General features: G+C 42.9%; 1 protein-coding gene across 3 annotated transcripts in view; it reads right to left on the bottom strand.

The window, feature by feature from the left end:
* The window catches only part of RFTN2 (raftlin family member 2), an 80,262-nt gene that overhangs the window by 33,310 nt on the left and 32,173 nt on the right, over positions 1–14,779 (bottom strand). For all 3 annotated transcript variants that reach the window (XM_070388763.1, XM_070388762.1, XM_070388764.1), the window contains 2 exons: positions 13,548–13,669; positions 12,281–12,384 (listed from right to left, as the gene is read on the bottom strand). In XM_070388763.1, coding sequence (XP_070244864.1) covers positions 12,281–12,384; positions 13,548–13,669 — 226 coding nt within the window. The remainder of the gene's footprint in view (positions 1–12,280; positions 12,385–13,547; positions 13,670–14,779) is intronic.

Genomic DNA, 14,779 nt, shown 5'->3' with positions numbered 1-14,779 from the left:
CACCTGGACTGAGAAGGCTGAGGAGGTGGTAAAAAAATTGCTCCATGAAATCATTCCAAGATTTGGTCTGCCCAGGTCATTACAAAGTGACAGTGGGACATCATTTACTTCTAAGGTCACCCAAGGGGTCTCGAAAGCATTGGGCATTACTTATTTCCATTGTGCCTGGAGGCCTCAATCTTCAGGAGAAGTAGAAAGAGCCAATCAATTCTTAAAATCAGTGATAAAAAAAGATAACCCAGGAGACCTCCCTGGGATAGAAGGAGGCTTTACCAATAGCTCTCCTCTGCACCCGCATTGCCCCTAAGGAACAGGTTGGTCTTAGTCCTTATGAGATGCTATATGCGAGACCTTTTGTTTATGTCAATGACCTCTTCCTATATCCAGAGGTTCAGACCCTCCAGTCTTATACCATGGCCATTGGGCAATTCCAACAGGATATACGCTTGTGGGGTATGAACCAGTACCCAAAAGATTCTAAAGAGTCACCACTATATGTTCCAGGGACTCAAGTCCTAATTAAAGTCTGGAAAGATGGGTCCCCAAAGGCTTAACTCCAGCCCACATGGAAGGGCCCCTTCCCTGTAATACTTTCTACCCCCACAGCAGTCAAGGTACCAGGATATGACTCCTGGATTCACTACTCATGAGTCAAGCTGTGGAAGAAAACAGAAGAGGACACTCAATACACCTGTGAGCCCCTGGGAGATCTCAGATACCTATACAGAACTACAAATGAGTGCCATTCCAATGAACACACCCAAAATCTGGTTTCTGGAGATAAGATTTCTCAGGGTAACTCTAAAGAGCTAACACAGCTTGACCGAGACTATACTCCAAAACAGACAGGAACCATCCTGGCCATGTGAATTTAAAATTGACTAATGTCCCTACTAGTCCTTGTTATTCCATATTGATGATGCTTATGATTATTCCATGTACTGTCAATTGTCTAACCTGATTTGTCTCTGCCCAGGTCAACAAGCTACAATATGCAGTGTCAGTTCAACAAAGATAAAAAACTACAGCCGACCACGGAAAATATCACACAACCTTAGGTGGACACCACTATAAGGACTCTGAGGCTTGAGACTAGCAAGAGGGGAGGCCCAATACACCTCGCCATCCCAGTTCAGCAGGAAGTAGCCAGAAAGACCTCGAAGCCTCTATTTCCAAAGAATTGGGCCTCCCATCTCTTGAGGGGGGAATGTTAGGTAGGTAGAATAGGGAAAAGGAGTCCAAAATGGCGGTGGCTAAAAGACAAGGAAGGGAAAAGCCCACGAAAAGAGAACAAAGAAAGGTCAAAGGAAGGTCCGAGGACCAGAGTGAAGACTTTAGGTAGAATAAACAGCACTCCTGGCTAAGCCCAATTTGCATAGGGCAGGCCCAGGTGGAGGAAAAAACATATAAAAGGAGGAGCCAAAGCACTTTCTCTCTCTCTCCCATGTGTGTGTGCTCTTTTTCTCTCTCTCTCCCTCCCCCACATGCTCTTCCACTCTCTTCTCTTAGAGTCTTTGGGTTGGCATGCCCTCATGCTTCAAGGATGGATTCTCCTGATACCTTCTAAATAAAATAGAGCTGTAACACTGATTTGCCTAAGAGCTATAACACGGTTTGTCCAAGACCTGAGAGCTGTGATGCACCGAGGGTTTTCATGTCCGTCGCTCCAAATCTTTGTTGTGATGAGACAAAGAACCGAGGAACATACACTCGCATAACAGGGACAATATACAACGTTGATGTACTCCTTTCCCAATTTGGAACCAGTTCGTAGTTCCATGTCTAGTTCTAACTGTTGCTTCTTGACCTGCATACAGATTTCTCAGGAGTCAGGTAAGGAGGTCGCATATTCCCATCTCTTGAAGAATTTTCCACAGCTTATTGTGATCCACTGAGTCAAAGGCTTTAGTCAATAAAGCAGATGTAGATGTTTTTGTGGAATTCTCTTGCTTTATTTTTGTTGTTGTTCTTACTGAAGTATAGTTGCTTTACAATACTGTGTTAGTTTCAGGTGTATAGAATAGAAATTTTAGTACTTTTGCAGGTCATATTTCATTATTACAAGATAAAGAGTATGTGAGCAGGTAGGGTGGGTGGGTGGGACTCCCCAGAAAAAGAGAACCAGGAATGGCTTTCTTGACAAAAAAGCCATCTGTGATCTAAGCCAGGCCACAATGCTTGCCCTTGAACAGGTCTCAGTAAATAATTAAAAATATATATATTTTAAAACTTTTGTTACCACTATTTATTTTTCCTTCATAGCTCTCTTTCATTTAACCATTCATTCAACAAGTATTCATTGATTGCCTACTATTGTACAATGCGAGTAGTAAATAATGATTGTAAGAGAAAAAAAGAATGCAGGGACAAAGGAAAAGCAGTCGTAAAGCAAGAGTTCAGCGATAAAGATCAGATCAGATCAGATCAGTCGCTCAGTCATGTCCGACTCTTTGTGACCCCATGAATCGCAGCACGCCAGGCCTCCCTGTCCATCATCAACTCCCGGAGTTCACTCAGACTCATGTCCATCGAGTCAGTGATGCCATCCAGCTATCTCATCCTCTGTCGTCCCCTTCTCCTGCCCCCAATCCCTCCCAGCATCAGAGTCTTTTCCAATGAGTCAACTCTTCACATGAGGTGGCCAAAGTACTGGAGTTTCAGCTTCAGCATCATTCCTTCCAAAGAAATCCCAGGGCTGATCTCCTTCAGAATGGACTGGTTGGATGTCCTTGCAGTCCAAGGAAATCTCAAGAGTCTTCTCCAACACCACAGTTCAAAAGCATCAATTCTTCGGCGCTCAGCCTTCTTCAGAGTCCAACTCTCACATCCATACATGACCACAGGAAAAACCATAGCCTTGACTAGATGAACCTTTATTGGCAAAGTAATGTCTCTGCTTTTGAATTAGCTATCTAGGTTGGTCTTCACTTTCCTTCCAAGGAGTAAGCGTCTTTTAATTTCATGGCTGCAGTCACCATCTGCAGTGATTTTGGAGCCCAGAAAAATAAAGTCTGACACTGTTTCCACTGTTTCCCCATCTATTTCCCATGAAGAGATGGGACCGGATGCCATGATCTTAGTTTTCTGAATGTTGAGCTTTAAGCCAACTTTTTCACTCTCCACTTTCACTTTCATCAAGAGGCTTTTTAGTTCCTCTTCATTTTCTGCCATAAGGGTGGTGTCATCTGCATATCTGAGGTTATTGATATTTCTCCTGGCAATCTTGATTCCAGCTTGTGTTTCTTCCAGCCCAGCGTTTCTCATGATGTACTCTGCATAGAAGTTAAATAAACAGGGTGACAATATACAGCCTTGACGTACTCCTTTTCCTATATGCAACCAGTCTGTTGTTCCATGTCCAGTTCTAACTGTTGCTTCCTGACCTGCATACACATTTCTCAACAGGCAGGTCAGGTGGTCTGGTATTCCCATCTCTTGAAGAATTTTCCACAGTTTATTGTGATCCACACAGTCAAAGGCTTTGGCATAGTCAATAAAGCAGAAATAGATGGTTTTCTGGAACTCTTGCTTTTTCCATGATCCAGCGGATGTTGGCAATTTGATCTCTGGTTCCTCTGCCTTTTCTAAAACCAGCTTGAACATCAGGAAGTTCACGGTTCACATATTGCTAAAGCCTGGCTTGGAGAATTTTGAGCATTACTTTACTAGCGTGTGAGATGAGTGCGATTGTGCAGTAGTTTGAGCATTCTTTGGCATTGCCTTTCTTTGGGATTGGAATGAAAACTGACCTTTTCCAGTCCTGTGGCCACTGCTGAGTTTTCCACATTTGCTGGCATATTGAGTGCAGCACTTTCACAGCATCATCTTTCAGGATTTGAAATAGCTCAACTGGAATTCTATCACCTCCACTAGCTTTGTTCGTAGTGATGCTTCCTAAGGCCCACTTGACTTCACATTCCAGCATGCCTGGCTCTAGGTCAGTGATCACACCATCGTGATTATCTGGGTCGTGAAGATCTTTTTTGTACAGTTCTTCTGTGTATTCTTGCCATCTCTTCTTAATATCTTCAGCTTCTGTTAGGTCCATACCATTTCTGTCGTTTATTGAGCCCATCTTTGCATGAAATGTTCCTTTGGTATCTCTGATTTTCTTGAAGAGATCTCTAGTCTTTCCCATTCTGTTGTTTTCCTCTATTTCTTTGCATTGATCGCTGAAGAAGGCTTTCTGATCTCTTCTTGCTAGTCTTTGGAACTCTGCATTCAGATGCTTATATCTTTCCTTTTCTCCTTTGCTTTTCACTTCTCTTCTTTTCACAGCTATTTGTAAGTCCTCCTCAGACAGCCATTTTGCTTTTTTACATTTCTTTTCCATGGGAATGATCTTGATCCCTGTCTCCTGTACAATGTCATGAACCTTATTCCATAGTTCATCAGGCACTCTATCTATCAGATCTAGGCCCTTAAATCTATTTCTCACTTCCACTGTATAATCATAAGGGATTTGATTTAGGTCATACCTGAATGGTCTAGTGGTTTTCCCTACTTTCTTCAATTTAAGTCTGAATTTGGCAATAAGGAGTTCATGGTCTGAGCCACAGTCAGCTCCTGGTCTTGTTTTTGCTGACTGTATAGAGCTTCTCCATCTTTGGCTGCAAAGAATATAATCAATCTGATTTCAGTGTTGACCATCTGGTGATGTCCATGTGTAGAGTCTTCTCTTGTGTTGTTGGAAGAGGGTGTTTGTTATGACCAGTGCATTTTCTTGGCAAAACTCTATTAGCCTCTACCCTGCTTCATTCCGTATTCCAAGGCCAAATTTGCCTGTTACTCCAGGTGTTTCTTGACTTCTTACTTTTGCATTCCAGTCCTCTATAATGAAAAGGACATGTTTTTTGGGTGTTAGTTCTAAAAGGTCTTGTAGGTCTTCATAGAACCGTTCAACTTCAGCTTTTTCAGCATTACTGGTTGGGGCATAGACCTGGATTACTGTGATATTGAATGGTTTGCCTTGGAAACGAACAAAGATAATTCTGTCATTTTTGAGATTGCATCCAAGTACTGCATTTCGGACTCTTGTTGACCATGATGGCTACTCCATTTCTTCTGAGGCATTCCTGCCCACAGTAGTAGATATAATGGTCATCTGAGTTAAATTCACCCATTCCAGTCCATTTCAGTTTGCTGATTCCTAGAATGTCAACATTCACTCTTGCCATCTCTTGTTTGACCACTTCCAAGTTGCCTTGATTCATGGACCTGACATTCCAGGTTCCTATGCAATATTGCTCTTTACAGCATCGGACCTTGCTTCTATCACCAGTCACATCCACAGCTGGGTATTCTTTTTGCTTTGGCTCCATCTCTTCATTCTTTCTGGAGTTATTTCTCCACTGATCTCCAGTAGCAACCCCACATCCAAGGAGCCATGGCTGCGCTGGCGCAGGAGGGCCTAGAGGAGCTATCCCACTTTGAAGGACAGGAAGGGTGGCAGTGAGGAGATACCCCTCGTCCATGGTAAGGAGCAATGGCTGCGCTTTGCTGGAGCAGCCGTGAAGAGATACCCCACACCCAAGGTAAGAGAAACCCAAGTAAGACAGTAGGTGTTGCAAAAGGGCATCAGAAGGCAAACACACTGAAACCATACTCACAGAAAACTAGTCAATCTAATCACACTAGGACCACAGCCTTGTCTAACTCAATGAAACTAAGCCATGCCCGTGGGGCAAAACAAGACAGGCGGGTCATGGTGGAGAGATCTGACAGAATGTGGTCCACTGGAGAAGGGAATGGCAAACCACTTCAGTATTCTTGCCTTCAGAACCCCATGAACAGTATGAAAAGGCAAAATGATAGGATACTGAAAGAGAAACTCCCCAGGTCAGTAGGTGCCCAATATGCTACTGGAGATCAGCAATAAAACAGAATCCTAATTCCTCCTCAAGGGATGTGGATAGCAATCTGATACAGATCTTAGGTTCAGCAGAAGACTCCACCCACATGGAGGGCTGTGACTATGTGCTTTGATCCCAGCCTGCTCAGAGCCTAAGGAAAGATGGTAAGACCTTATCTGATCCTTGTGATTTCAATCAACTAAAGCTGGTCAAGCTGGAATCAAGATTGAAAGAAATATTGAGAGAAATATCAGTAACCTCAGATATACAGATGACACCATCCTTATGGCAGAAAGTGAAGAGGAACTAAAGAGCCTCTTGATGAAAGTGAAAGAGGAGAGTGAAGAAGTTGGCTTAAAGCTCAACATTTAGAAAACTAAGATCATGGCATCTAGTCCCACCACTTCATGGCAAATAGATGGGAAAACAGTGGAAACAGTGTCAGACTTTATTTTGGGGGGCTCCAAAATCACTGCAGATGGTGATTGCAGCCATGAAATTAAAGGACACTTACTCCTTGGAAGGAAAGTTATGACCACCTTAGATAGCATATTCAAAAGCAGAGACATTGCTTTGCCAACAAAGGTCCGTTTAGTCAAGGCTATGGTTTTTCCTGTGGTCATGTATGGATGTGAGAGTTGGACTGTGAAGAAAGCTGAGCACCGAAGAATGGATGCTTTTGAACTGTGGTGTTGGAGAAGACTCTTGAGAGTCCTTTGGCCTGCAAGGACATCCAACCAGTCCATTCTAAAGGAGACCAGTCCTGGGTGTTCATTGGAAGGACTGATGCTGAGGCTGAAACTCCAATACTTTGGCCACCTCATGCAAAGAGTTGACTCATTGGAAAAGACCCTGATGCTGGGAGGGATTGGGGGCAGGAGGAGAAGGGGACGACAGAGGATGAGATGGCTGGATGGCATCACCGACTCAATGCACATGAGTTTGGGTGAATTCCGGGAGTTGGTGATGGACAGGGAGGTCTAGCGTGCTGCGATTCATGGGGTCGCAAAGAGTTGGACAAGACTGAGTGACTGAATTGACTGAAAGCTTGGACTCTGGTCAACATTTACCCTGATTCTATGCAGAATTCTCCTCTGCTCAAGCCCCTTCATGAATACACATATACCAAACCACTCCCCATCTCACTACCACTCCCCCTGCCCCAGGCCAGTTTTGCTGTTTGGGGAGACACCACTTTGGAAAAGATCCTCCATGGTCTCCTTACTTGCTGTAAGTAATAAATCCTTGCTTTTCCTGATCTTTGGCTTCATTGTAACTTTTGACTAGATACCCACCAAGAGGCAAATGCAGTTTTTGGGTAACAGGTATAATTCCCTGGGCTATACAACATATCTTTGTTGGGTAAACCTATGGCTGATTCATGTTGATGTTTGGTAGAAACCAACACAATACTGTAAAGCAATTATCGTTCAATTAAAAATAAATAAAAAATATATCTTTGTTGCTTATCTATTGTAAATGTAGCAGTTTGTATCTGTTAATCCCAATCCCTAATTTGTTCCTCCTGCTTTCTCTCCTCCTTTTGGTAACCACAAGCTTGTTTTCTGTATCTAACAGGATATATTTGAGTAATGAAAGAAAATACTTCATGTAGAGACCATTCAAATTATGGCTTACATGATAGAGTAGAAAAAAATTGAAAGTTGCTTAAGACACAATTGTTGTATATGAGTTCAAAATATTTAGGAAGAAAGTTTTTACTGGTTCTAAGTTATGTTTTAAGACATGTGGGCCCAAAAAGAAAGATGATAACATTTGTTTTTCTGAGTGCAAGCATCATGTATAGGCATGAACTTTTATAGTGTCATTATTTGTCTTTTGAATTGGTTTTATTGGTTTGTAATACTCAGTGCTGATTTTGTATACAGTGAACTACAGTGTTTCCATTTTCTGAAATATCTTGATTTAGAACAGATATCATGCACAGACCCTGCTTTATCACACTCAAACATCATGATAATCCAGTGAAACTGATATTATTATATCATTTTCCAGATGAGGAAATTGAGACTCAAAGAAGTTCTCCAAGTCATATAGCTGGTAAATGGTGATGGTGTAATTCAGATGAGATCTGTGTATCTCAAAGCCTGAACCATTCTTCTAGTTTCAGAAACTAAAAACTTTTAGGCTCTATCCTCTACCTGGACCAAGATGAACTGTATGTAATATGTTTATTGATGTTTAAAGATGACCTGGCTGAAGGTGACTACTATTCTGTGTGTACTGAAGCAGCTAAGACCAGCGTGTGACTGTCACAGGGACAGGATATTTGGACAAGAATAAAAAGGCCCAACCCTGTGTGGAGGTTTGTGCCATACACTGATGGGTGAGGCTGGGTGACAAGTCTGCTGGCTTGCAGGGCCCTGGAGGGTCCTAGTAGCCCCCTTGCTTTTTTTTTTTTTGGTTGTGCCAGCTCAGTGTGTGGCACAGTTCCTCAATCAGGTTTTGAACCCAGGCCACTACAGTGAAAACACGGAAACCTAACCACTGGACTACAAGGAAATTCATGCCCCATTGCTAGTTTAATTGCACATAAAGATGAGCCTTCACAAGGAGGGCCTGTAAGGTCCATTCTGTCTCCACAGCATCTTGGTGGATACTGGCAGTACACTGGGCTTCCCTGGTGCTCAGTCAGTAAAGAATCTGTGTGCAGTGCGGGAGACCTGGATTTGATCCCTGGGTTGGGAAGATCCCCTGGAGGAGGGCATGGCAACCCACTCTCGAAATCTTGCCTGGAGAATCCCATGAACAGAGGAGCCTGACAGGCTACAGTACATAGGGTCACAAAGAGTCAGACACGACTGAGCGACTAAGCACACTAAGCACATGCACACACAGGGGTACAGAGGAAACTGGGACTGTGGTGAGGCAGCAGTGCTACCTCTTCCCCAAGGACAGCAGACAGCCCCTCCCCACTCCAGAGAGCCTCCTAATCACTTGATCTGGCCTGTGACACTTATGCTGTTTGACACACAGGACAAGGTGGTCAGGCAAAGCATCGCTCTGGCTCCACCACCCTCTCCCATCACAGTATACTTGAGATGTGTTCCTTCCCACCTGTGGTCTCAGTCCTGTTCTCATTCCCAAACCAAACAGGAGTTGCTCAGCGAGTGGCAGCCCATGTTCTATTGCTCAGCATCCAACCTTTTAGTCTTGCTATCTAATCTAGAGCCTGGCTGGTCATTCATATCACTTTAGGAAATATTTAGACTCATGGGAATCAAGTCCTGAGTTAATAGGAAAGAGGAATGATAAATATATTTTCCACTGGGAAAAAAAGGAACATGAAAGGTTCAGAACTTAGAGGACTTTTAGGAAGGGTCAATGATGCCCTAAATTATACACCTAGGAGAAATGAGGAGGCTAAATACAGAAGTTATTCTGAGGGAGATTGGAGGGTGAGTCAGGTAGACCACTGACTTGGCAGATGGAAGGTGAGGGGTGGCAGGGAAGTGGAATTTCTTTCTTTTTTCACCACCTATGCAAAGTTCCTCAAATGTTGATGAGATTCTGAAGCTTGTGAAAATGGAGCTTCATGGACCCTACCCTTGGAGCCTCTGACTGTCCTGCTGGGATAAGCCTCCAGCATGTGTATATTCCCGGGCATTTCACAGTGTTCACATCGCTTGGTCTGAAGGCCAAATCTTGAGAACTACTGCTATCCTGTGATCTGACAGATGTGTCACAGATTTAAAAAAATAATAATTAATTTATTTTTCGCTGTGCTGGGTCTTCATTGCTGCACTGGCTTTTCTCTAGTCATGGCGAGTGGGGGTTACTCGCCAGTTGTGGTGTGCAGGCCTCTCATTTCAGTGGCTTCTCTTGTTTCAGAGCACAGCTCTAGGGTGCACAACCTTCAGCAGTTGCAGCATGTGGGCTCAGTAGTTGAGCTCTCTAGAGCACAGGCTCACTAGCTGTGGCACTCCAGCTTAGCTGCTCCTCCACATGAGGAATTTCTCAGACCTGGGATCAAACCTGTGTCTCCTGCATTGGCAGGAGGATTCTTTACCTTGAGCCTCCAGGGAAGCCTCTATGTCACAGACTTTTAGAAGCTGAGTAATGATTCAGAGAGCTACCACTCACAATTTGAGAACAGTTACCAATAAATCTCTGAGAAGAAAAGATTGTTTTGCTTACTTCTAACCTCTCCTTTCGGAGAAGGCAATGGCACCCCACTCCAGTACTCTTGCCTGGAAAATCCCATGGATGGAGGAGCCTGGTAGGCTCCAGTCCATGGGGTCACTAAGAGTAGGACATGACTGAGCGACTTCACTTTCACTTTTCACTTTCATGCATTGGAGAAGGAAATGGCAACCCACTCCAGTATTCTTGCCTGGAGAATCCCAGGGACAGAGGAGCCTAGTGGGCTGCCGTCTATGGGGTCACACAGAGTTGGACACGACTGAAGCGACTTAGCAGCAGCAGCAACCTCTCCTTTTAAAGCCTGAGTGTCTTTACCCTGTATCCACTTTTATCCCTTTCCCCACCTGAAGAAGGTGTGGCTTTATTATATAACCATGTCAATTCAATGTTTTTAAAGTTTGTGGGGAGGTAGTGTTATTGGGCAGGGGTAAAGTTGCTAAACTAAAGGGTGGATCCTCCTCCTCGAGGAAGGGGGAGTTGCTTCCCTTAGCTACGCTATCAGTGTTAAGCTGTGGTCCAGTTGCCTCTGCTCAAAGGGAAGGCCCAGGCAACACTGTGCTGTCCTCTGCAGGTTGTACCAGCCCAGACAGGACAGCCTTGGCAGTCAGTCATTTTCTGGATGCCAAATAGAGCAGAGGGAATATCTCTGAGTCCAAGGGACAGCAAAGCACTTCATACAGAGGGCTTAATTTGTCTCTTTTTCCAAACAAACAAAAAAATAACAACTCGATCTTTTCCTTCCCCAGGAATAGGACAAAAGGAAAAGTTGGTATTTTTGAAGTTGTTCTAATGTAAGTGTTTATTTTAGTGGAAACAGAAAACAAGTTCATGGTGCAGGAGAGAGCTACCCTTCCCCCCACACTGGAGGGGCGGAATGGAGGCAGAAGCGCTGTTGTCTCTCCATCCCACCCTCTGGGCCCCATTGCAGCTCTAACCCTAGCTGTGTGCTGGACTGAGGGCAGTTTCACACAGGCAGTGCACAAGAGCAGGACGAAGGGTCCCGCAGACAGGGCTGTATTTTCTGTTTGCAGATTCATATCCACTCAATCTTCACTCTAGGGAAGAGTCAGCATCTCAAGTTGGAAAAAAGGAGGCATAGTAGTACGGCCTTCGAAGGGAGGGGCACCTCTGAGTCCTGGAAGCTGCAGTGAATTGGGAGTTGGTCTACTTTGCCCCTTCTCTGGCGCTGCCAATGTGAACTCACACGCCCTTGAGAAGGCGGTGCCTTTAATAATAGCTTGTATGCACAGTTGGCTCTCTGCATCTGCAGTTCAGATTCTACCAACTGCCAATGGAAAATATTCGAGAAAAAAATTTCAGAAAGTTCCAAAAAACAAAACTTGAACTTGCCAGCAATTGTGTACATAGCATTTAAATTGTATAGCTATTTCAAATAATCTAGAGATGACTGAAAGTATACGGGCTGCATGTAGATTATATGCAAATACTATGCCACTTTATAGGGTGTCCCTCGTGGCTCAGGTGGTAAAGAACCTGTCTGCAATGCAGGAGACCTGGGTTTGATCCCTGGGTTGAGAAGATCCTTTGGAGGGTGGCATGGAAACCTACTCCAGTATTCTTGCCTAGAGAATCCCATGGAGGTGTCTGGTGGGTTATGGTCCATGGGGTCACAAGGAGTCAGATGTGGCTAACATACTTTACTTTTATCTTTGGTGAGGAAAGGGTTACAAAGAACCAAGCAAACAGTTTTGGGCCCTGGAATAGACTGTCCATTACAAAACACCAGGACATGCTGTCAACCTCTCTTTGCCTGCCCCATTCCCTCCCCACATTTGAAAACTCCCTGGTGGCTCAGATGGCAAAGAATCTGCCTGCAATGCAGGAGACCCGGGTTTGATCCCTGGGTTGGGAAGATCCCCTGGAGAATGGAATGGCAATCCACTCCAGTATTCTTGCCTGGAGAATCCATGGACAGAGGAGTCTGGTGGGCTATAGTCTGTGGGGGTGGCAAAGAGCTGGACACGAATGAGCGAGTAACACTTCATGCCAATTTATACAAGGGACTTGAGCATCCCAGATTTTGGTATCCATGGGGGTCCTGGAACAAATCCCTTATGGGTACTGAGGGATATATATAACAAGAGAGGGTTAGATTTGCTGATCTCCAAGGCCCATGAAATCAGATTAGAAGTTCAGTGAAATGCTTTTCGTAGGCCTTATATAAGCACTGTTAGGTTGCATTATCTTACAGATGATCTCTGTTTTAGCATGAAATGAGGGTGTGTCAGGTACTTCAGCGTTACCTGTCATGTCTCAGTATAGGAGTAGGCAACACGCTTGTCAGGAGCCACCCAAACTCAGCCAGAGTGTGCAGCAGAGGACCATAATCTGTCTTGATTTCACAACCCTGTGTGAATAAGCACAGAGGTCATAGTCTAATGACACAACCAGCTACACAAATGATGACAATAAGGGTGAGGAGTGTTGGGATAAGGGGCATTCATGCTCCATTAAGTGCAGTTTCACTGGCTCCAGTCTTCTTTTCTGCTTCCTGCTGCTTCCCAACCATTCAACCAAGCTAGAAACCCTGGGGATCTGAGTGGAGCGAGGTTCTCTAAGGTTTGGGCCTTCCTTCCCTAGGTCTTATTTGGGCATCAAACTTTAATGTATAGGGTGGAGGTTAGGAATTTGCATTTTAAAAAGCTCCCTGGGTGATTTGGATCCAAGTAGAGGCCACACTTTCAGAAACACTGGTCTAGGGCCTGGGAAGTGAGGACTGGAGTAGAGAGTGAGCATTGAGGAGTCAAAGGTGAGAGAAGCAAAGAATGTTCACTGCTTTTCACTCACTTGGAATTGATTCTTACTTGGAGTTGTTCCTCTTATCCCACATCCTTGTGCCTCCCTCAGTGGGGTTTCCAGTTTCCTTGAAAATGGCCTATGTCTCTCTAAGCTGGGCAAGGCCAGAAAGGTGAAAGTGTCCTTGAGAGAGGCTGTCAGTGAGGGCCTCATACACCAGCAAATATACCTGAATTCAGTCTGTACACCTCAACGGCAGTCCATTTGGTGATACCTGAATTCAGAGCGCACAATGCTGACAGCAAAGTCACCTCTTATTAGGAAGGACAATGCTGTGTGTATACATTTGGTCTGCTGAGAGAGAGAATACCTTTGGATATTTTTGCCTTTGAAAGTCAATTCACAAGGTGAAAAAGTCAGTCACATTGGTTGCTCAAAGACAAAATTGACTGAATTTGTTTTCACTTTCATCTAGTTGTCTTGGCATTGTGTACAGAGAATCTCAGTGCCGAGGATGTTGTTTAGAATAAGAATGTCGAACGTTTGGGAATCTACTGCTATAATTATTTTGCTATCTTTAAACAAATCTGAACATTGAGTAAAACAAATCACCTTTTCCCAAATTTGCAAGAAGTTTGTTCAAGTATTTGTGATGAAATTCTGAACACTGAATAAACATGTGTTTGAAGAATATTGTCCGTGTTAGGCAATGAAGATCTAAATGTAAAACTCAATATAAAAGTAAAGCCAAATTATAAAAAAAACACAGTTTACCTCAATAACTGTCCATTGTTCTACTACGATGGCATCATTTCCTTTCCTGCTGAATCCTGGTACTCCAGACCCTTCTTCTTCATAGATAAAGACTCCTTCCAAAGATTTCGACAATTGATCCCCTGTGAGGAAAAAGATACAATTAAGGAGAGTTGCACATATTCAGTGTCTTTTCAGGTCATCTAAAATGTTAATAAACAACCCTTACAGGAAGCTGAAAGAAAAATATATCAATTAATAAATACTTGTTTTAGGTGAATCTATGACATTTCCCTTCTCTTTGAGGTAATTTCTTTCTTTTTTCTTTCAAAAGTTAAGACAGTTTTATACCTAACTGAATTAAAATCAAATTGTAAACATGAAGACTACAATAACAAACACAAGATAAAATAATATCATACAGTGAGAAGCAAGTGGATTTCCTAAGCCTAAAAACATCTGGAAATCACCTTCACCTGGAAATCAAATGCTGGTTTCTGTTCTTTATGATGTATGTATGTCAATCATACCACTAAGAAAAACAACATCAAAAATATTAATCTTTGAAATTACAAGTGTGATATCAAAACCAAGGTGAGGTAAGATTATTTTAAAAAACATAAATACAGAACAATTCTTTGCTTCAATGATGCTTAAAAAAAAAAAAGAATGGTAACAGGAAGATCCTAAACAGAAGTTATTGTCAAAAGAATTCCTGCTGGGAAGGAAGTTTTGAGGGAGGGCCTCTCTGACATTTTTTTGAACAGTTGACAATAACCAGCTGGCCAAAACTAAACTGATTTTATGGAAATTCTTTTGTCTCCTACAATTTTCCCATGATCATGTGCTGGTTAAACATTTTGTTTTTATACAGCACATCAAAGTTTCCTTGATGGACGATTATCCAAATAATAACCTACAAAGTTTTCAAAACATCTATTAAGTTTAAAAACCAAAAAACAAACAAACAAAAAAAACCAAAGTAATTCAAATGTAATTTTAAGTTTTCATTTTTATTAATGAGCTATAAAATTTTAAGAGAAAATCACTACTACTATTTTTATATCAGTTACAGTTCAGGCAGAATAACATGAAGAATTTACTTTGTTCGGCATGGTTCCCAAAACCCAGTAAAGTTTAATTTACTTGTTGAAATTGCTATTCTAACTACAATATATGTTCTACTTCCTTTAAATGTACTTGTCTACTGTCATACCAAAGTGACCCACAGAATTAAACCTGTTTTTGATCGT

This window comes from Bos mutus, chromosome 2, assembly GCF_027580195.1.
Source record: "Bos mutus isolate GX-2022 chromosome 2, NWIPB_WYAK_1.1, whole genome shotgun sequence".
Taxonomy (NCBI): Eukaryota; Metazoa; Chordata; class Mammalia; order Artiodactyla; family Bovidae; genus Bos; species Bos mutus.
The sequence above is the reverse complement of the archived record's forward strand: the minus strand, read 5'-3'. Positions and strand labels throughout refer to the sequence as shown.